General features: G+C 36.3%; 3 protein-coding genes across 3 annotated transcripts; 1 reads left to right on the top strand and 2 right to left on the bottom strand.

Moving 5' to 3' along the window:
* Window positions 1–273: 273 nt before the first annotated feature.
* LOC122276012 (aminomethyltransferase, mitochondrial) lies at window positions 274–3,369 on the top strand. The gene is made up of 4 exons (XM_043085420.1): window positions 274–473; window positions 1,319–1,897; window positions 2,129–2,247; window positions 2,660–3,369. The coding sequence occupies exons 2-4, from the start codon at window positions 1,337–1,339 to the stop codon at window positions 3,204–3,206; spliced, it is 1,227 nt and encodes a 408-aa protein (XP_042941354.1). The 5' UTR covers window positions 274–473; window positions 1,319–1,336; the 3' UTR covers window positions 3,207–3,369.
* A 659-nt stretch (window positions 3,370–4,028) lies between these two features.
* On the bottom strand, window positions 4,029–9,069 carry LOC122276010 (dihydrolipoyllysine-residue succinyltransferase component of 2-oxoglutarate dehydrogenase complex 1, mitochondrial-like). The gene is made up of 15 exons (XM_043085419.1): window positions 8,904–9,069; window positions 8,709–8,779; window positions 8,536–8,613; window positions 8,038–8,098; window positions 7,904–7,931; window positions 7,634–7,704; window positions 7,457–7,531; window positions 7,266–7,321; window positions 7,138–7,182; window positions 6,731–7,021; window positions 6,550–6,644; window positions 6,034–6,124; window positions 5,700–5,810; window positions 5,020–5,214; window positions 4,029–4,568 (listed from the first exon to the last, which is right to left on the bottom strand). Exons 2-15 carry the CDS (start codon window positions 8,757–8,759, stop codon window positions 4,377–4,379), a joined length of 1,440 nt encoding a protein of 479 aa, XP_042941353.1. The 5' UTR covers window positions 8,760–8,779; window positions 8,904–9,069; the 3' UTR covers window positions 4,029–4,376.
* Window positions 9,070–16,741: 7,672 nt separating this feature from the next.
* On the bottom strand, window positions 16,742–18,183 carry LOC122277508 (probable F-box protein At4g22030). The gene has a single exon (XM_043087505.1). The coding sequence runs from the start codon at window positions 18,108–18,110 to the stop codon at window positions 16,806–16,808; it is 1,305 nt and encodes a 434-aa protein (XP_042943439.1). The 5' UTR covers window positions 18,111–18,183; the 3' UTR covers window positions 16,742–16,805.
* Between the last annotated feature and the right edge of the window lie 4,208 nt (window positions 18,184–22,391).

Here is a 22,391-nt window from a genome sequence, read left to right on the forward strand (position 1 = left end):
ACAAGTGCACAATATTTATACATTCTAATAATCTCATTTATTTTTAATTACTTTGAAAAAATAAAACTATCAACTCTTCTTGTAGGATGCCAAAATTAGAGTACCAAATAATCAAAGTACACATGTAACATGGTACGATGAGTTGACATCCGAACGCGTAGAGAGAGAGAGAGAGAGAGAGAGAGAGAGAGAGATGAGGTGTGGTCGTCTGGTAGCGATACTACCACTCGCTAACGATGGGGTTTTGTTGGATGTCTCCATGTGGAAGAGAAGCCCTTACCTCCACCCACTAGGCCATTACCCACCAACCCCTCCTAATATTTTTCCCTTTTAATTGTAACCTTGCATATCGGTATATATATCCATGCATGTATAAAAGACACCCTCCTTATTTAGTGCAAGAGATGCTCTTTCGGGCTCTCAGATTTGCTTGTTCTTGAGATAGCTGAGGCGGAAGAAGAGAACCCGTATTTGTAAGTGTTTTCCCCGTCCATCTTCTTTTCTCTCTCTCTGCAATTCAATGTCTTCTGGGTTTGTTCAGTAATGATCTTTGCTCTTCTGTCGTACCTTTTTTTTTTTCTTATATGAGATTAGAAGATCTGTGTGATTGGTTGCTTACTCAAATGAGGGTGTGGAGAAACAGTATTGAGATCCGGATGACTGGTTGCAATGTCTGTTGTTTGAAAGACTGTCATTGATTCGTTTGTTATATGTATCTGGATTATACGGGTTTTTCAAGGACACTTTTTGGTGGTTTTCATTTCATTGAGATAATTCGAGTGAACTTCCCAATGAAGATTATATGAGATTGTATTGAGTGATGGTCGGGGGAGATTTTATTAATGTTTTTCTTGTACACGGTGTTTGAATATTCTTTGGGAGCTGATTCGATAAAATGATGCATTCTTGTTGTTTGAAATGAGGCCACTGTATTCCAGATAGCAGAGGATGATAATATGACAATTTGCATATATGACTTCGAAAACTTATATCATTTCTGTATCGTCTTTGTGATTATGGTCATGTTCTCAACCTACCAACTAGTCCCTGCAAAATACTGTATATAGAGGCCGTGGATTTAGTTTCCACCAAACATCAAACATAATAATAATAATTATGATAATAATTACCATTAATAAAATTATTGCACTAATTTTTGCACGTCCTTTGAAAACAGAGTGGCAAAATCTTGGATTATCGAGACCTTGAGAAATCTCTGTAATTGTTTGGTTTCTGTTTTGAAGCCATTGGCATTTTATTAGCAACGATTTTGATGATTTAATCTGTCTCTAAAACTTCCTCCAATTTTATTCATTAGGTATTTTTTGCTAAGAAGATGAGAGGAGGGGGTTTGTGGCAACTTGGGCAAACATTAACCCGTCGGCTTGCTCAGGCTGATAAGAAGACTGTCGCTCGTCGATACTTTTCTGCAGAAGCAGAGCTGAAAAAGACAGTTCTCCATGACTTCCATGTTGCTAACGGTGGGAAGATGGTGCCCTTTGCTGGATGGAGCATGCCCATCCAATACAAGGACTCAATCATGGATTCTACTCTGAATTGTCGGCAGAATGGCAGCCTTTTTGATGTCTCTCATATGTGCGGGTTGAGCCTCAAGGGAAAGGACTGCATACCTTTCCTTGAAAAGCTTGTCATTGCTGATGTTGCTGGGCTCGCCCCTGGAACTGGGTCACTAACTGTCTTTACAAATGAGAAGGGAGGAGCAATCGATGATTCAGTGATTACCAAGGTGCAGGAGGACCACATATACCTCGTTGTTAATGCAGGGTGTAGGGATAAGGATCTGGCTCACATTGAGGAGCATATGAAGGCATTCAAGGCCAAAGGTGGGGATGTCTCCTGGCACATCCATGACGAGAGGTCTCTTCTAGCTCTCCAGGTTAATCCTAGATTCCTCTTATCACGTTCTCCTATCTCTTAGCAAGCTAAGCTTAAAAACTGGGATTATATCTGCCTATAAGTCATTCAAACCATCAGCTATGGTCTTTGAACATTAAGCGTGCTAATGCTTGCATTTTGATTAAAAGATAGTGATTCTTTAGCTATTTGAACATTCCATTAAGAAACATGTATACTTCGTAAATAATTTTCTTTGATTTCTCTGGTGCAGGGTCCTCTGGCTGCCCCGGTTCTTCAGCACCTGACAAAAGAGGACTTGAGCAAGGTATTCTTTGGGGAGTTCCGTATCTTGGATATCAATGGAGTGCAGTGCTTTCTAACTAGGACCGGGTATGCTTCTTTTTGGCTTCTTTTTTCTCTAGTTTAGAAATAGCAATTCACCTTGCATGGTGTGAGCCTAGATACTAAGGTCCTTTCTGAATTTTTGGCTAGTGACAGTTTGTCTTATATCAACTTAGTGCTTTGGTGTATGATAGGGTATGCATGCATACTTCTTTGTTGAATGGTAGCATGACTGAAGCATGCTTAAGTGCTCCTTTGTACCAATCCATGTGACATCACAATAAAACATTATTATATCCAAGCTAACGAGAGAACAGGGGACAAATGTCAAATGTTCCTATCACCCCACTCTCCAACCCACAAAAAAATAAAAAAGGAATATACCTTAAATTATTTTCATTTTTAGGAGAGAGCCACAGAGGAAAGTTTATTAGCCTTGCCTCTTTCCTGAGATTTTCAGATACACCGGTGAAGATGGTTTTGAAATCTCAGTTCCTTCAGAGCATGCAGTGGATCTTGCCAAAGCAATCTTGGAGAAATCTGAGGGGAAGGTAAGATTGACAGGTCTGGGTGCTAGAGACAGTCTCCGACTTGAAGCTGGCCTCTGTTTATATGGTAACGACATGGAACAACATGTAACTCCTGTTGAGGCAGGACTCACATGGGCCATAGGGAAGAGAAGAAGAGCTGAAGGTGGTTTTCTTGGTGCTGAGGTAATACTTAAGCAACTCGAAGAGGGTCCACCAGTCAGGCGTGCTGGGTTTTTCTCTTCAGGACCACCTCCCAGAAGCCACAGTGAGATTCAGGATGATAAAGGAAAAGGAATTGGGGAAGTCACCAGTGGAGGATTTAGCCCCTGCCTTAAGAAGAATATAGCCATGGGGTATGTGAAATCTGGGTCACACAAGGCAGGCACCAAAGTTAAGATTGTGATTCGAGGAAAGGCATACGATGGGGTTGTCACCAAAATGCCATTTGTACCAACAAAATACTACAAGCCATCCTAATTCAAGTTTGGTACATCAACTCCAGAATTTTCATTTGGACATTTTTTGTATAAACTTGACTGCTTGTCCATTTCAATTTCCGTTTTCTATTTGCAAGAAGTCGGAGGTGGAACGTACCATTATGTTTTTGTCACTTCTTTATAAAGTTCCACGGTTACCACAATCATTTGCAGGGTACATAAGTGGTGGAATGGATTAATATGATGGATTATGATGTTCGTTACTAAATGTATGGGTTCACGATTCATCCAGTAAGAGTTCCCCGAGAAACGTTGAAAACAATTAAAATCGGAAAGGGAAGAGCCAAACGGGTCTCCTCAAAGGCTACCCTCTAGGCTCTACGGATTCAAGTGATTTTCTTGCACCTTTTATACATTCTTCACTTGGAAACAAGAAGCTTAAAGAACCCCCTCCACTTGATATGCTTCATTCATTTGCTGAAGTCAGTTTTCCTGCTTTTGGATTGAAGATATGGGGCTTATTCCTCAATTTGTTTTTAGAATTAGGTACAAGAAATGAAGCCCAGAACCAATCCTCATAACACTGTTCATCAACCATCCACTGCTCTCTCTCTCTTAATTGGTACCAGACTACCAGCTTTGAAATAAAATCCCGACTAATCCGGAATACAGAAGCCCTTGGCAAGGAGCTTTCTCTGCAAGTACATCTCACGAAAAATATTCTCCCAGTCAAATTCTCCCAATCTGATGCCATCTCAAACTAATCCACTGCTTTCTACTTGTTACCTTGGCACACTGATCAGTGCTATCGATTCCAACACCTTGGTAGATGAATCAAACTCACCCAAAAACCAAACAAATATACAAGAAAATGGCCTTTTTTGGCGTACATAAACTTTTGTTAACATACAGTCAAAAATCAAGGTAATACATAAATAAAAAAAATAAAGTTTTGACTTTATTCTTCTATGAGATTTTCAAAGATAAATAAAGGTTATAACTCTCTTTTTCTGTTTTGTGGGCGGAAGGGAAGGGTTTGCCGAGCCATAATAAAAACTTAAACTCAACCGGAATTTAATGTGTAAGTTATATAACGAGTCTTGCATATGTAAACAGGCCACTGTTGAAGAACTTGCTGACGGGGTAAACTGAGGAGCCAACTACAGTGCCACACCAGAAGGGATGGTCTAGCATGCGGCCTACACTGTCCTCATATATCAAGAAGCAACCTCCGAGGGTCCTCCACAACATCTTTGATACGACGCAGGAAGAAGACTGCCTCTCTTCCATCAATTAGTCGATGATCATATGTTAGGGCAATGTACATCATCGGCCTTGAAACGATCTCCCCGCCAACAAACATTGGCCGGTTCACAATTGAGTGCATGCCCAAGATGGCTGACTGCCAAAAGAAGTAAATAAAAAAATATACAAATACATTAGATAATGGTGAAAGGTAAAACCAGCTCTCCAAAAAAAAAAAATCCCTCCTTCAAATGGAAGCGTTCTTGGGATTGTCGAAATGCCCACGCCAGTGGAAACATCCCATAAAGCATTTTCCAATCATATGTAGTAAGCATTTACGAGCATGAGTAGTTAAGTTGCTGAGGGCCTCGCAACCTAATATGACTATAGTCTAAGATTTCTACTAAGATTTCTGGGACCCATATTTGGTATTTTTGTTGTTCCTCATATCCAATCAAGCCAACACTTGGAAATGACTGAGGGTAGCAAGTTCCCAAAAACAGTGCGCGGAATTAGGTTGCCTAAAAGAAGCTAGTGTGTTCGTGCATGCAGTTGCCAAAGGAGAATCCAGAGCAATGTAAGCAGAATGGATATGTGGACCATCATACCTGTGGGGGATTAATGATCGGGGTACTTAACAGGCTTCCATAAACACCACCATTAGATATAGTGAATGAGCCTCCAGCCATCTCATCAATTGATATAGAGCCATCGTTTGCCTTCTTTGCAAGGGTGTTGATCTCCTTCTCAATCTCAGCAAAGTTCATTTTATCGGCATTGCGGATGACAGGAACAACAAGACCCTAGAGAAAAACAGCAACCATAAAGCCAAATAATCAAAAAATATTAGGAGATGAAATCTACATCACTTGGATGAGCCCTTTTTCTTTTCTGGAAATTCTAATTTAAAGATTAGGCATACGAATGATCTCACTCCTATTTCACATCGTGTGCATCATGTTGAGTCCACATTACACCACCAATCAGTGTGGTAAGATACTAATCTTTTTTGTCAATTTATAACCATACATCTGAATAATTGACAAATATCTTTCTGGATACATAAGCCTTGTATTTATTAGTGTAATAATTTTATGACTTCATCAAGGCGTTATGTCAATATATATAGCTGATTTGAAGTTCACCCTGCTACCCCCCCCCCCCCCCCCCCCCCCCCAAAAAAAAAAAAAAAAAATCTAGGCACCGTATATTTGACTAATAAAATTATCAGAACACTTTCAAACACCCCATTCACAAATCAACTTGAAACAAGTTAACAGAGACATACCTTTGGAGTACCAACAGCAATACTGATGTCAATATAATCTCTATAAATGATGTCATCCCCGTCAATGACAGCATTGATGATTGGCTGATTTTGCAGCCCACTTACGGCAGCCTGGAACGAGACAAGCAACATTGGAAATCAATGTTTGTGAACATGCATGAAGACTTGTATTTCTACATGAGAAGGTACTGAATAATCACACGAGTGTATTGAATGGAGACAATTTTCTTGATTTGCTTTAGCCCTTTTTAGTTTTTAGATGTATGCAGGTATTTCCTCTTGTATGCTTTATTATTTATCAAAAAAAATAATAATCACACATGAGAAAACGCACCTTAATAAATCCTGACATAAGTCCTAACTTCACCCCGTGCTTCTCAACAAAGGCATCTTTATAATCGGAACGGAGCTTCATCAGACCAGTCCTGGAATATGTTGCACATCAATGTGAGGAATTACAAGGCAATGTGTAGTGATTATTTCAAATATTATATCAGAAGTACTAAGTGCCAAAACTAAATCCAGGAATTCATTTTAAATCTGCAGTATGTAGATAAAAATTTACAATCATTTTTTTTTTTTTTTTGATAGGTAAAAACGGTAGTATTAATAATAAAAGGCATAGCCCAAGTACACAAGATGGTATACAAGAGAAAATTTACAATCATATCCAGATTATACACAAAGACAGCAGAAATCTTTGTTTCAAGGACTAATTCAGGACTAATTCAGTTGAAATGCATGTACATTTTTTTTTTTTTTTTTTAATCAGTAGTTGAAATATGTGGACTTGTACCAATGAAGTCCCAGAATAAGTTACATTGGTTACAGGTAGAAACGAAAAGCTTACATATCAACTTCATTAAATGTACTCAGCATTGCAAAAGTGTTCTGAGAGTCCTTCAAACGTGTTGCAACACGTTTCCTTAGTCTTGTCATTGGAACCTGCAGTTATATAAATTGAAAAATTTTAAACAACTAATTTGAGTAACGAAAAGACCTACCAAAGTAGAGTGGATCCCAAGACTTACTCTTCTTTCCCTTTCCTTGGGAGGAAGTTGAGGTTCTGTTGCTGAAGGTTTATTGGGTGGTGGAGAAGGAGCTTTAGGCCTAGGAGGAGAAGTTTCAGCTTTAGGCTTAGGAAGAGAGGTTTCTTCTTTAGGTTTTTCCTTGACTGCATTTTCCTTTCCAGCAGATGCCTTAGAATCCGCCTTGCTAGGTGGTTGCTCTGATGGAGCTACATGTGCAACGCCTTCACCAGACTTTGAGATAATAGCAATCTTGGTACCTGGCTCCACTGTATCACCTTCATTGGCAACAAACTACAGAATAAAAGAGTCAAATACAAATTCAAAATTCCTATTCATACTAAAAGAAGTTTCAAATATATAGTTTATTCTAGCTTCTAATCATTACATGTTGCATCAAATCTGATTACCTTTTGGAGAATGCCAGCCTCAGGACTAGCCACGTCAATTGTTACCTATTTGCATCACGTGTAAAATAATAAGAACAGAATGGTTCAAAGTAGGAAAACTTATATTAGTGTTACTTCACAGGATGTACCTTATCAGTTTCTATTTGGGCAATAGGTTCATCAACTTCTACACGATCGCCAGGTTCTGCTCCCAATTTATCAACAATGAGTCAGACAAAAGATTTGAGGTATATATGTACACAAAATCTATTATCATACAGGCACATGAGACAAAGTTAAAAACAGATGCATTCAAGTATATATAATCAGAATGACGTACGCTTTAAAAAATTTGCCAGAGTCCCATCAGTGATTGATTCACCCATGAAGGGCACTACAGCATCAACCAGATCACCTTCATACACATATAGCACACAGTGTTAATGATTATTTGATAAAATACACAACATATGTCAAATTCAGGAGAATACGCCAGAAGACCACAAAGATATCATACCATTATCAGAAGAAAATGACCTATACGGCATGTAGTTAGGAGAATTTGCTTGAAGAAATGGCAGAACTTCCCTATACAACAAGAAAATGTCAGGGAAATACGACATCAAAGATAATTGAAAAGGAGAAGCCAAACTTGCTCCAACCACAGCACATTTAGTTTCCTTTCTCTTTCAATTGTAATACATGCTTGGGAAAAAGGATAAAAAGGACATCTTATAGTTGCGGACAAAATGTATCAGGGGCAGCAAGTAACAAATATGTTGCTGACCTGAACGTCTTTGAACTAATGGGACAACCTGAACACAGACACAATTCAAAAGTATCAATAAAGCACTCACTCGATTACCCAAAATATTTTTCATCCCCAACATGTGCCTCAAAAGTGCTGAAACGTTTAATTACCTAGACAACCATGAAGACCAGCACTGCCTACAATTTTCGAGCCTCTTCCAAGCAGCAATCTCTGCAAAGATGTTGGTAAAGTAAAACCAAGGTAAGTAGTTCTGATCCTGAACATCAGCAAAGCATGCCATACTATTGAATTAAACCCAATACCAAGAACAAAGTGTGTGCATAAGAGCTTTCGCGCAAAATAAAAACTTAATATGTTATCGGATATAATACAAACCAACAAACCTAGTTGGTGAGTATAAAGTCAAGTATCAGTTAAAGCTCCTAACTAGTCCATGTTAAAAGGAGAAAAAAAGTAGAAGCACGGGTGGAAATTCAGTTCAAACATTCACAAAACCATAGAGCGGCAAAGCACAAGCATCTGAATTTCGCAAATAAATGGTTGTTATTTCCAAGCAATCACCTAATCTTATATTTTCGCTAATGGAAAGAAAGAAACAGCACAGCAGGTATGAGATTCTTGGAAACAAATCGACTTTAAGAGCTTACCTCTTTGACGTTGGTAGAGTAACTTCGCGTTGCTGGCGCCGTTACAGGCCGAGTCTCCCGCAATGGTCGCCCGAAAACCTAGAGAAAGAAAAAAAAAAAAAAGTCCGTCACAATGAGGGAGTCAATACTGAAAGCTTTGAAAGGAAACCAGAACACAATAGAAGAAATTTTACCGAAGCCGAAGAGCTTCCGTTGACAACTTTTCGCCTTATGATCGCCCACATAGTTGCTCCAATCAAATTCCCTACCACATTTTCGTAACAAATCAAATAATAATACAATAACTATCGGGGATTTCGCAAAGCCAAAGTATACAGATCTGAGATGACTGTAATTTATAGACAGAGCGAGAGAGAAACTGGACATACCGGTTGAAGACGACGACGAAGACGAAGGTGACGTTGATGAGTTCAGGCTTTGACGTTTGAACACGTTACTGTTGGAAGAAAAGAAAGCGAGAGATATATACGAAGAAAGTATCAGAGAATGGAGATGGCCGACGCGAAGAGCCGCCTGGGTAACTTTTTTTTCCCACTTCCATGACAGATATTATTATTATTATTATTTTCTTTCAATTTCTTTTTAAAAGGATATAACTTTATTTCCAGTTATCCATTTGAGCAAAAAAATAAATAAATAAATAAATAAAATGAAATAAAATAATTAAAAAGGTTACATTTTGTTGATAAATAATTTTTGAAAGAGTTGCTTTGCTCTCAGGCCCCGCAAAAACTCTGTTTCTCATAAAATTAAAAATAAGTTCTTTTTCAATATATATATATATATATAATAGCTATTTAAAATTGAAAGTTTTGGTTAATTCATCATATAAACATGGATCACATTTAAAATTACTTTTTGCAACTTCTTACGATCACTTTTCCGTAATTTTGACAAATGAAATACCTAGCCACAATGTGATTAATTATACAAAAGTAATTATATAAACTGTTATAATTTTATGTAATTTATTAAATTATAAAATTATTTTTATTATAAAGTAGATCTGACAAATTATGTGAAACTATTTTAATTTGTAAAATTATTTTTTATATAATAATTTTGTGGCTATAGCACTCATCTATTTTCATAATAAGTAAAATATAGATAAAAAAAATTCTACTCATTATCTCACACCATACACTATATATAATATTTTTTCTTTTTATTTTTTTCTTTATCAAATGATTTTGTGGTGTATGGATAATGAATATAAGAACTCAATTAATTTAAGAGGAATAAAACTAAAAAAATTAAAAAAAATAAAATCAAGTGAGGTATATGCAGTGTGATGTGTGAAATGATGAGTAGTAAAAGTCAATAATTAATGTTTTCAAAATAGGAAAGGCAAAGTTATTACTTAACGTACTAAACAAAAAATAGTTGTTTATAATAAGGTGTATAAACTTGCATGCTTCCATACTTTATAATCGCTTGGATATAAAAAGGTAAACTTTTGAAGTTTCAAAGCTATAATAATCAAATGATTCCAAATTTGGATATAATAGTTAAAAGACTTTTCCCTACCGACATGCGTGCAATAGTTGTTGTGAAAAAAGTTCAGTGAGACGACTACTTGGATTATAAAAACGATAGTTTATTGTGACTCTGTTGTAAAATAACATTGTAAAATTGTATGACCACCTTGAGCTAGCCGTCAAATGCACAGTGCATAGTGCCAGCATAGTACTACATAGTAACTGGCATAGTAAATGGCCGACATCGCACAGTGCGCATAGTGCCAGCATAGTACTGCATAGTAACCGGCATAGTAAATGGCCGACATCGCACAGTGCATAGTGCCAGCATAGTACTGCATAGTAAATATGCACAGTGTCAGCATAGTACTGCATAGTAACTTGCATAGTTCCCTTTGTACGCCTATATATATCGTTGAATTCTTTAAGAAATTCATAAGTTTCATAACTTCTCAGAGTTCTATCTCTCTCTCTCTTTCTCTCTCCTTTCGATAGTTTTATAACACGTTATCAGCACGAGAGTTCTGACGATCTTGAAGCTAATAGTCCTCTACTTCAAGTAAGGCCTCTACTTCAAGTAAGTCTTTCAATATATTTTTATAGTTTTCAAAATAAATATGAAATATTAAACATACTTATGTTCTTGATTTATATATGTAGAAAATGTCAAATCTTACAAAATTGGAATTCGTTGCTCTTGACATTTCTGGGAAAAATTATTTATCTTGGATCCTTGATGCTGAGATCCATCTGGATGCAATGAACCTGGGAGATACAATTAAAGAAGGAAATCAAGGGTCCCTGCAGGACCGTGCTAAGGCAATGATTTTCCTTCGGCACCATCTTCATGAAGAATTAAAAACTGAGTATCTAACGGTGAAAAATCCACTTATTTTGTGGAATGATTTAAGGGAGAGATATGAACACCAGAAAACTGTGATCCTCCCAAAAGCTCGTCATGATTGGATGCACCTGAGGTTGCAAGACTTCAAGAGTGTTAGTGAGTATAACTCTGCACTCTTTAAAATTAGCTCGCTATTGAAATTATGTGGTGAAAAAGTCACTGATGATGACTTGTTAGAGAAGACATATACTACTTTTCATGCCTCGAATGTGCTCCTGCAGCAGCAGTATCGAGAGCGAAAGTTCAAGGAATATTCTGAACTTATATCTTGTCTTCTATTAGCTGAGCAAAATAATGAGCTTTTATTAAGAAATCACCAGTCACGTCCTACTGGTTCTATATCATTCCCTGAAGTGAATGGTACTAGATTTACATCATTCCCAGAAGCAAATGGTGCATCTTTTCAAAGAAAAAGAGGGCGTGGACGTGGTAAGAAAAACTATAGAAGTGGAGGTCCTAGAAGTGACCACACTAAAAGGGAAAATAATAGATATACACCGTACCACCAGAAGTGGTTCAACTCAGAAAAGGGCAAAGGTCCTCAAAATAAATTTGTAAAGAAATATGAAGATGAATGCCATAGATGTGGTATGACTGGACATTGGTCTCGTACCTGTCGTACAGCTAAACACTTGGTTGACTTATACCAATCTTCCATAAAAGAAAAACAAAGAAATTTGAAACAAATTTTGCTGAACCATCATATGCTTTAAATTCTATAGATGGAGAAGATATTACAAGTCTTGATGTTTCTGATTTCTTTGAGGATTCTAGTGGTAGAGTTGATCATGGAAGTGTTCCTTTTTAATTAATGTATTTCCTTTATATTATTGTAAAATATTTTTATTCTGTAATGTTTTTTTTTAGTAATGAAAGTTTTATATATTTTGTAGAATCATGAGTCTTATTGATGAACTTTCTATCTCCGAGATGAATAATAAAGATGTATGTCTGGCTGACAGTGCTACAACTCACACAATTCTTAAGGATAAAAAATATTTCAAAATCTAACATTGAGTAAAGCCTATGTTCATACCATCTCCGGTTCATCGAATCTAATTGAAGGCTCCGGAAGAGCTTATATTGTGTTGCCTAATGGCACCAAATTTTGCATTGATGATGCTCTATTTTCTTTACAATCCAGAAGAAATTTATTAAGTTTAAAGATATACGTCGTAATGGTTGTCATATTGAAACCATTAACGAAGACGATAAAGAGCATCTTCTCATTACTAAAATAATTTCGAGCCAGAAGCTCGTATTAGAAAAACTGTCTGCCCTCTCATCTGGATTGTATTATACAAAAATGAGAACAATTGAATCACATGTTGTAATGCACCAGAAGTGCATTGATCCCAAAATATTTATGACTTGGCATGATCGCCTTGGACATCCGGGATCAATAATGATGAGACGAATAATTGATAATTCGTATGGGCATCCCCTAAAGAATCAGAAGATTATCTTACCCAATGAATATCCATGCTCTGCATGTTCTCAAGGTAAATTGATTATCAAACCATCTATCTCAAAGGTTGGTTTTGAATCTCCATCGTTTTTACAAAGGATTCATGGAGATATATGTGGGCCTATTCAACCATCAAGTGGACCGTTCAGATATTTTATGGTTTTAATTGATGCATCAAGTCGATGGTCACATGTTTGTTTACTTTCCACTAGAAATGCTGCATTTGCTAAACTTCTTGCACAAATAATTAAGCTACGAGCACAATTCCCTGACTATCGAATTAAAACTATTCGATTGGATAATGCAGGAGAATTTACATCTCAAGCTTTTGATAATTATTGCATGTCAATAGGAATAGATGTTGAACATCCAGTTGCCCACACACATACTCAAAATGGTTTAGCTGAATCATTGATTAAAAGGCTTCAGCTAATCGCTAGACCTTTACTCATGAAATCAAATCTTCCTATTTCTGCTTGGGGACATGCTATAATTCATGTAGCATCATTAATTCGAGTTAGACCATCAGCATATCACAAATATTCACCATTACAGCTTGCATTTGGTCAGCAACCAAATATTTCTCATCTTCGTACTTTTGGATGTACTGTATATGTTCCAATTGCACCTCCACAACGTACAAAGATGGGCCCTCAACGTAGACTTGGGATATATGTTGGGTTTGATTCTCCATCTATTATCAGATATCTTGAGCCTCTTACAGGGGATATGTTTAAGGCACGTTTTGAGGATTGTCATTTTGACGAATCCATTTTTCCAACAATGGGTAATGAGAAGTCGGTGCCTGAAGCACGACAAACATTGTGTAATGAGAAGTCGGTGCCTGAAGCACGACAAGAAATTACTTGGGAAAATAAAGCTCTTTCCCAATTTGATCCTCGTACAAAAGAATGTAATCTAGAGGTTCAAAAGATTATTCATTTGCAAAGTGTTGCAAACCAATTACCGGATGCATTTACTGACACTAAAGGTGTGGTAAAATCATATATTCCTGCTGTTAATGTTCCAGCAAGGATTGCAGTCCCTGAAGGACAAGTTGCCAAAATAGCAATAGGCGAGTCTAAGATACGCCTGAAGCGTGGACGGCCTATTGGTGCTAAGGACAAAATTCCTCGAAAGAGGAAAATACAAAATGAATTTGGTACTCCTGAAGAGTCCATACCAACACAGGCCATAAGAGTAATTGATGCTCATGAAGAGAGTAAATCTCCTGAGAAAGAACCTCCTGAAGAGGTATTTCATGAAATGTCTTCCCTTGAAGAGGGACAGGTACCTGAAAATAACGAGATCTCGATACATTTCATGAATACAGGAGAAATTTTGAATAGAAATAAAACTGTTGTCGACAACATATTCTCATATAAAATGGCTCTTGACATTACCAGAAGTAATGAAGAAATTGAGCCAAGAACCGTCGAAGAATGTCGACGTAGAGATGACTGGCCAAAATGGAAATTAGCTATTGAAGCTGAATTAAACTCGCTAGCAAAGCGAGAGGTCTTTGGACCAATTATACAAACACCAAAGGGTGTAATACCCGTTGGATATAAATGGGTATTTATACGTAAACGTAATGAAAGTAATGAAATTGTGCGATATAAAGCACGACTTGTTGCACAAGGTTTCCTGCAGAAACCGGGGATTGATTATGAGGAAACATACTCTCCTGTTATGGATGCAATCACATTCAGATATTTGATTAGTTTGGCAGTTATAAAAGGATTGGATATGCAGTTGATGGATGTGGTCACCGCATATTTATATGGATCATTAGATCATGACATATATATGAAAATCCCTGAAGGATATAAAATGTCTGAAGCTTCTAATCTGAGTACATCCAGAAGTATGTATTCTATTAAGCTTCAAAGATCTTTATATGGGTTAAAACAATCCGGACGCATGTGGTATAAATGCCTTAGCGAATATCTATTGAAAGAAGGATTTGAGAATAATCCAATATGCCCATGTGTTTTTATTAAGAAATCAAACTCCGGATTTGTTATTATTGCGGTTTATGTTGATGATCTAAATCTTGTTGGAACTCCTGAAGAGATCAGAAGAACTGCTACATATTTAAAGAATGAATTTGAAATGAAAGATCTTGGCAAAACGAAATTTTGTCTCGGCCTGCAGCTCGAGCATTTGCCAAATGGAATTCTCATTCATCAATCAAATTATACAGAGAAAGTCTTGAAACACTTTTACATGGACAAAGCTCATCCCCTGAGTACTCCAATGGTTGTTCGATCACTTAATGTGCAGAAAGATCCATTTCGTCCTTGTGAAGACAATGAAGAAATTCTTGGTTCTGAAATACCTTATCTCAGTGCAATTGGAGCCCTGATGTATCTTGCAAATTGCACTCGGCCTGATATTGCATTTTCAGTTAATTTACTTGCAAGATATAGTTCCGCACCAACTCGAAGACATTGGAATGGCATTAAACATATCCTTCGATACCTTCGAGGTACGGTTGATATGGGATTATTTTATCAATATGGTTCAAGTCCACAATTAGTTGGATATGCAGATGCAGGTTATCTTTCAGATCCACACAGAGGTAGATCTCAGACTGGATATGTATTTACTTATGGAAATTCTGCTATATCATGGAGATCTATCAAACAAACACTATCTGCTACATCTTCAAATCACTCAGAGATCATTGCAATTCATGAAACAAGTCGAGAATGCATTTGGCTAAGATCAATGATCCAACATATTCAAGAAAAGTGTGGTCTTCCAGTGATTAATGATAGTCCAACAACTTTATACGAAGATAATGCTGCTTGTATTGCTCAAATTAGAGGAGGATATATCAAAGGTGATAGAACCAAACATATTTCACCTAAATTCTTTTATACTCATGAACTTCAAGAAAAAGGTGAAATTAAAGTCAAGCAGATACGATCAAGCGATAATCTGGCAGATTTATTCACAAAAGCATTACCAACTGCAACATTTAAGAAGATTGTGCAGAACATTGGAATGCGGAGACTTGAAGACCTTTTATCATGCACTTTTCAGGGGGAGTAACGTCTTGAAGACTTATGCTGATTGTACTCTTTTTCCTTCGCTAAGGTTTTATCCCACTGGGTTTTCCTTCGCAAGGTTTTAATGAGGCAATCTTAAAGCATTTTACGGTACACATGAATATTGTACTCTTTTTCCTTCGCCATTGGTTTTTTCCCACAGGGTTTTTCCTTGGCAAGGTTTTAACGAGGCATATTCATTATATGTGGTCATCCAAAGGGAGAGTGTTGTAAAATAACATTGTAAAATTGTATGACCACCTTGAGCTAGCCGTCAAATGCACAGTGCATAATGCCAGCATAGTACTACATAGTAACTGGCATAGTAAATGGCCGACATCGCACAGTGCGCATAGTGCCAGCATAGTACTGCATAGTAACCGGCATAGTAAATGGCCGACATCGCACAGTGCATAGTGCCAGCATAGTACTGCATAGTAAATATGCACAGTGTCAGCATAGTACTGCATAGTAACTTGCATAGTTCCCTTTGTACGCCTATATATATCGTTGAATTCTTTAAGAAATTCATAAGTTTCATAACTTCTCAGAGTTCTATCTCTCTCTCTCTCTCTCTCCTTTCGATAGTTTTATAACAGACTCAAATTTGTAAAATTCTTGTGTTAAAATATGAAATTTATTAAAGTCAGATTAGTTTTGGATTTTTTTTTTTTGAAATCATTTTGTGGCTGTACAACTTCTCTTTTCTTAAAATTCAACATGTGAACTTATGCAGTACTTTAATTAAAATTTTGAAATAATTTGATTTAACATATTAAGTGATTATTATTAATTATTGTTTAATTGTTAATTCTTAAATAATTGGCATTTAAAAATGCAGTGGAGCAAGGGGTTATGGCGGCTTAGGTGTTAGCTGTAGTGACTATAATTGAGCTGCGAATGATTGACTTTTCAATAGAGCTGAGTTTCAAACCCAGGGCCAATTCCAACCACGTATTAAATATAAAAAGAAACACTTAACCCTAACACATCATATCATCTAAGCCGTCCAGTCTCCACCACATCTCTTGAATATTCAGTGTTCAACTGATCAATATTATAAAATTTCGTGTTCTTCAAATGGGAATATATTACTGCATGCATGCAGGAGTACTCTCTATCGATCTCAGCCTCGCTCGTAAAGTTATATATGATGATCTGTGCATGCTTGCAACTTGACTAATATTCAATTAATAATTCGTAATAATAAATTCAATTAATTAATTATATGAAGAAACTAAGAAAATAGATGAATTGAGATTAAATTAACATTGTTTCTACGTTGATGATTGTACAAAAGAATTAGTTGTATGAACAATCAAAGAATCAAAGAATATATATCTTAGCACGAAATCGATCTTGAACTAAAAAAGCTTGCTAGCGAATTCATCTATGGCAGTTCCGTCTAGACGATGAGAAGCTGACTTTCTGGCAAGTTCTCTGAGCTGGGACAAACTCCTCCCCAGTTGCAATGCCACCTTCATTTCAAATAACTCCCCGTTCTCTCTTTTCTCCAAGTCTCCTTTCTCGAGCGTGGCTTCGATTGTTTCTTGCAATAGCCGAAAAAACCCACCGTTGTTTCGGTACATCTCGAACACCATTCCAACTTGCCCACCGTGCTGCAAGGCATTAGCAGTCGTAGCCAACGCCCCCGCAGCCATGGCTACGATTGCTGCCCATGATCCATTACCAACACATGCGGAGCCGACAGCTGCAATCCCTGTGAGTAATGGACCCGAGAGGGATAAGATCTTGTTAATCTTCAACACCAGGTTGCCCAGCCTTTCGTAGTCCCTACTGTCCTTTCTCTTCACCACTTCAACGATGTCCCGCATTTCCACTTCAAGTTCCTCACTCCACCCATTGTTCTCTCGTTGTTTTCTTTCATGTGATTTAGTTTTCTTTTGGAGTATTTGATTTGAAGGCCACCAAGAAGCTGGCTCAAACTTTTCGGGGAATTTGTCAAGCATTGATCCTAGCAAGGGAAGTGGGTAGGCTCGATCAATGGCCAAAACCCTTTCCATCATGTCCTTCACATCTTCTTCAGTTGTTGCCCCAAGAGCGAGCATAGTTTCTATTTGGCTCCGGAGTTGCTTGAACAATCTGGTAGCTTTGCTCTGTTCCTCTGCAAGTTGTGAAGGCTGAATTTTGTTCATCACAAGCAGCATCCCTGTGGCTGCCGAATACAAGAGAGTGGACGACAACTTGAGAGCTAGAAGAGGCATTCCAACGCCACCAATCGCAGCAACACCAGCCAAGGTTGCGGCAGTGAGAGTCATCATGTTGATGGAGTTCAAAAGAAGGGTGTTCCAGTTGTCACGCTGCTTTCCAATGTTGGCGTGCATTTCGACTCTGTCAGCCACGGCCTCTAAGAGCGAATAGAGCTGGGTGTTGGCAAAAGCAGTTGAGTTTTGTGCTTTAACATCATCGACGAAGGGTGTGGTAGTAAAATTGATGTTTTGTAGAACTGGGATCGTGTTTGTAAACCCGTCGACCCTTATATTGTTCAATTCGTCAATCAGCTTTCTGCTCGTTGGGATTTTGGGAACGGAGAAAGGGGCTTTTGGAAGCTTTGGGACATGAATAGCGGCATCAATTTTCCTGGAACAGCAGCATGAAGAAGAAGAAGAAGGTAATAGGAGAGCTGAAACTTGTAAGCTGGAAGCCATAATTGACAGAGGTTGTATCGCAGGGTTTGTTTATGTTGCTAGCTGTGCCTTGGAGGAGCGGGAGGGAATTAGTTTGAGAATGCAATTATGCAGGATGGGGAGGCGGGTTGAGTCTTATTTATAGCAGAGCTGATAAGAAGGGGTCTGCAGGTTATATGGAAATTAATTATATTGACTGGGGGACAGGTTGACTCGGCATATTGGCTGACCCGACCATTCCCTTCCTCATAAATTTCAAGTTCAACATTTCGTTCCTCGCGCGTGATGTTGGGTCTCTCATGCGACGTGGTAAAAACAAGTAGCCTAATACAAATAACATTTCCGTTAGTAGTACGTATAACTAGCCTTGGTTTCATTCTTGATCTATTGCGTGTCATGCAAATTATATATAAAAATATATCTATTTCGACTCAAGTACTTTAGGTTTTGTCCATGTAAATGATATATAGAATTTGATTGATCAATATAATTTAATTTTAAAATTTTCTTATAAATCATATTGTTATGTTATCCACAAAGAGGGTGTGCTTTTTACATTAATTTATAAGTAGAAGGGTTTCACATGGACTGTTTTGAAAGATCATACAATTATATACATGTGTGTGTGGACACATCACTGCATGCAATATTATTCTAAATATTATATAAATATTATTCAAAAAAGAGTTCCATTCCATTATGTAAAAGGAAATCTAAAATACAATTCGCTACAGTTACCCGCTATATGTAACGGATAATGTTCATCCTTTAAACATTTTTTTATTTTTTATATTTCATTTACTCTCTCATTTTATTTTACTTCAATTTTCAACATATAGGCAAATTCTTTTTATTGTTCATCATTTAAAACTTTTTATATATTTCAATTTTTTAAAAATATCTTGAAAATATTTTTTATCCAATTTTTTCATTTTTTTATTTTATTTTTAATTTTTATTTGGCTTATATATTTTTATTTTATGTGTGTAGGACTGAATTATATTACGTTATATATAAAAATATATTGCAAATATAAAAAAATATATGAATTTTGCAAACTCATTGGTAGAAAGGAAATATTTAAAAAGAGTAAAAAAAATTATTTAAATGAAACGATGAAAAAATCAGATAAGCAGATGTATGATATATATATATATAAATATATTGTAAAAGTTAATTTGTAAAATAGAAAGAGTGAGATTTTATGATGTATTTTAAAATATAAGATGAAGTATTCATCGTGAATCTTCTAATAGTATAGTTCTAAAATTTACTTGAACAACAATAAATATTACGAGACAACTCACTTTAAAGAATGATCTCTTTAACGCTCTAATTAAGTCTAATTAAGTCCTAAAATTCAGATAATTTCTAAGAAGAATATCTAAATCTCTCTCTTATGATATAGGATTAAATTGGTGACCTCACTCACTATAATTCCATTGTTCATTTTAGAACAGAAGGAATTGAAGACACTTTGACCATATATTGTGAAAACAATACTGAAAACCTTTTGTGTGTATATATATAGTTTATTACATATATCTTTTATTATTTTCCATCTCTATCCTAATTATCGATGCATATATATTACCGAATATATTTTGAAAGAATCCAAGTTGGTAGTGCAATATTCCAACTTTTAAGAATTTTGTTACGTATAGATAAAGTTACATACTAATCTGTATATCAATATGGATTCATTCATATTTAAAATTTAAATTAATATTATTTTCAATAAAATTTATTTTTTAATCAATCACAGTGAGTTGGCGTGCATCTCGACTCTGTCAGCCACGGCCTCTGAGAGGGCATAGAGTTGGGTGGTGGCAAAAGCAGTTGAGTTCTGTGCTTTAATATCATCGACGAATGGTGTGGTAGCAAAATTGATGTTTTGTAGAACTGGGATCGTGTTTGTGAACCTGTCGACCCTTATATTATTCAATTCGTCCATCAGCTTTCTGGTCGTTGGGATTTTGGGAACGGAGAAAGGGGCTTTCGGAAACTTTGGGACATGAATAGCAGCAGTTATTTTCCTGGAACAACAGCATGAAGAAGAAGAAGAAGGTAATAGGAGAGCTGAAGCTTGTAAGGAAGCCATAATTGACAGAGGTTGTATCGCTGGGTTTGTTTACGTTGGAGGAGCAGGAGGGAAGGTTGAGAATGCAATTATGCAGGGTAGGGAGGCGGGTTGAGTCTTATTTATACCAAGTAGAGCTGAGAAGAAGGGGTCAGGTTTTATACGGAAATTAATATTGACTGGCTGACAGGTTGACCCGTCATATTGGCTGACCCGGCCATTCTCTTTGTCATAAATTTCAAGTTCAACATTTCGTTCCTCGCCCGTGTTGTTGGGTCTCTGATGCGACGTGGTAAAAACTAGTAACGTAATGCAAATAACATTTCCGTTACCACTAGCCTTGCTTTGTTTCATTCTTCTATTACGTTTCATGCAAATTATATATATATATATATAATATATAAAAGAGGACGTGTCTTTTAATTTATAAGTAGCAAAGTTCCACGTAGGCTGTTTTCATTAATGTTTTAAAATCCGTTTCAATGGTTATTGTGGTTTAACTATTGAAATGAAATATTTTGGTATTGATACGTTCTAATGTACTGCTTTTGTAACGTCCCGGTCCCATAAGAGTCGGAGAATTACTATCTGTTACTTATAAATTTACCTCTCATCAAATCTAAAATCCTTAAAAGACTTTGAAACAAAAATAAACAATATCATATTTTTCACAATTAACGCTTAATGATGTCTATATAGTTATTTTCATGAATAACATAAATCAAATGGTCCATAATTTCCCATTTGTCCCAACAAAATAACTGAAAAAAAATCCTTGAGTCTAAGTCCAGAAACAATAACAAATGTAAGGAACAACAGAAAATCCTTCTATTAACAGTACCCTAAAGAATTCAACACTTTATTCCCATCATTTGAACCTTTCACATCCACATTCACAAATTTCTATTCTTGGTCCTCAGCTGTACCATCCATATCATTTGAAAAATATTTGGAGATAAGGGGATGAGTTATCAACAACTCAGTAAGCAAATCATATATACTAGTGTGTAATACATGAGCATTTTCATAGAGTTTCATATGTAGGAAACATAAACATTTCATTTTCATATTCAAATCTTAAAACATATATCAGGAAAAAAAATAGAGTCACATTTCAATCTTTTTATATTCAGAATAAAACAACTGTTTATATTCAAATACACTTTGGCATAACATAACTGATCATTCTCATCTTATCATAACATATCGGATCCTATCGAATCATATACCATGTTTAACCCCCGTGGCTATCCCCGGTGGCCAAACTAAGCAGTATTATATTGTGAAACTTTCCATTTTTCAATCGCAGAGCCCAGAATGTGCACACAGGAAAGAACACATAAAAGACCACTTTGTTTTCAAAGTGGTTGCACTCATATCATATCATGTTGGTACCAATCATATCACATGAACCAGTATCATCATATCAGAACCATATTCAGAATCAGGATAAAAACATATAAGCTGCCAAAGGTTTTACATATTCATATCGTATCAAAGCACGTGCTGAACACATTCATATCATTTTCTAATGATCAATAACATATCCAAAACATTTTATATAACATGCATAAAAAAAAAAAAAAACTTAATTTTCATATTCGCTCTTTTGTGCATGTCATAAACATGTCAAATATTGCTCATGTCTACACTTTTTATGTCAAAAAACATTTTCTCTTTCATATAAATTTCATGAGTGGATGCAAAACATATAACCGAGATTGTTTTCACATTTTCTTTTTAAAAAAAATAGCATACACATTTTTACAAACCAACCTCAGTTCATTTATTTTTTTTATGAAAATCTAGCATAGGAACCCTATTTACCTGATTCCTATAGCATATTAACAATGCCTTGAATTTGACTTCTATTAGCCTTGTCACTTATTCATAAAAATAAATATACACTAAGTGTTAAAGACCTACAATCGCCACTTCGATCTAATTAATTAAAATTCATAATTCCACATCAAATGTCAGCACATTAACGGAAACCAAACCACCACATAATAATCCCCGAACAGCCCACACTTCAACCCAATCTACCATATACCCACTTCAATACTAACCTATACACCCATCAACCAACATCAAACTCAAATAATAGAAATATCAACACCAATACAACAACCCAAAACTCAAACAACCACAAACTCAACCAAATAAGCAATAACCACATCAACCTTTTCTCCATTCACAACTCCACAAAATAAAATGTCCAA

The sequence above is a fragment of the Carya illinoinensis genome, chromosome 9 (genome assembly GCF_018687715.1).
Source record: "Carya illinoinensis cultivar Pawnee chromosome 9, C.illinoinensisPawnee_v1, whole genome shotgun sequence".
In the NCBI taxonomy this organism is placed as follows: domain Eukaryota; kingdom Viridiplantae; phylum Streptophyta; class Magnoliopsida; order Fagales; family Juglandaceae; genus Carya; species Carya illinoinensis.

Excerpts from the sequence above, each read along its gene's own strand:
- LOC122276012 (XM_043085420.1), top strand. The coding sequence starts at position 1,337 with ATGAGAGGAGGGGGTTTGTGGCAACTTGGGCAAACATTAACCCGTCGG. Across the intron at positions 1,898-2,128 it reads GGTCTCTTCTAGCTCTCCAG|GGTCCTCTGGCTGCCCCGGT; the intron begins GTTAATCCTAGA and ends TCTCTGGTGCAG. Across the intron at positions 2,248-2,659 it reads TGCTTTCTAACTAGGACCGG|ATACACCGGTGAAGATGGTT; the intron begins GTATGCTTCTTT and ends TGAGATTTTCAG.
- LOC122276010 (XM_043085419.1), bottom strand. The coding sequence starts at position 8,759 with ATGTGGGCGATCATAAGGCGAAAAGTTGTCAACGGAAGCTCTTCGGCT. Across the intron at positions 8,099-8,535 it reads ACTCTACCAACGTCAAAGAG|AGATTGCTGCTTGGAAGAGG; the intron begins GTAAGCTCTTAA and ends ACATCTTTGCAG. Across the intron at positions 7,022-7,137 it reads AGGCTGGCATTCTCCAAAAG|TTTGTTGCCAATGAAGGTGA; the intron begins GTAATCAGATTT and ends TTTATTCTGTAG.
- LOC122277508 (XM_043087505.1), bottom strand. The coding sequence starts at position 18,110 with ATGGCTTCCAGCTTACAAGTTTCAGCTCTCCTATTACCTTCTTCTTCT.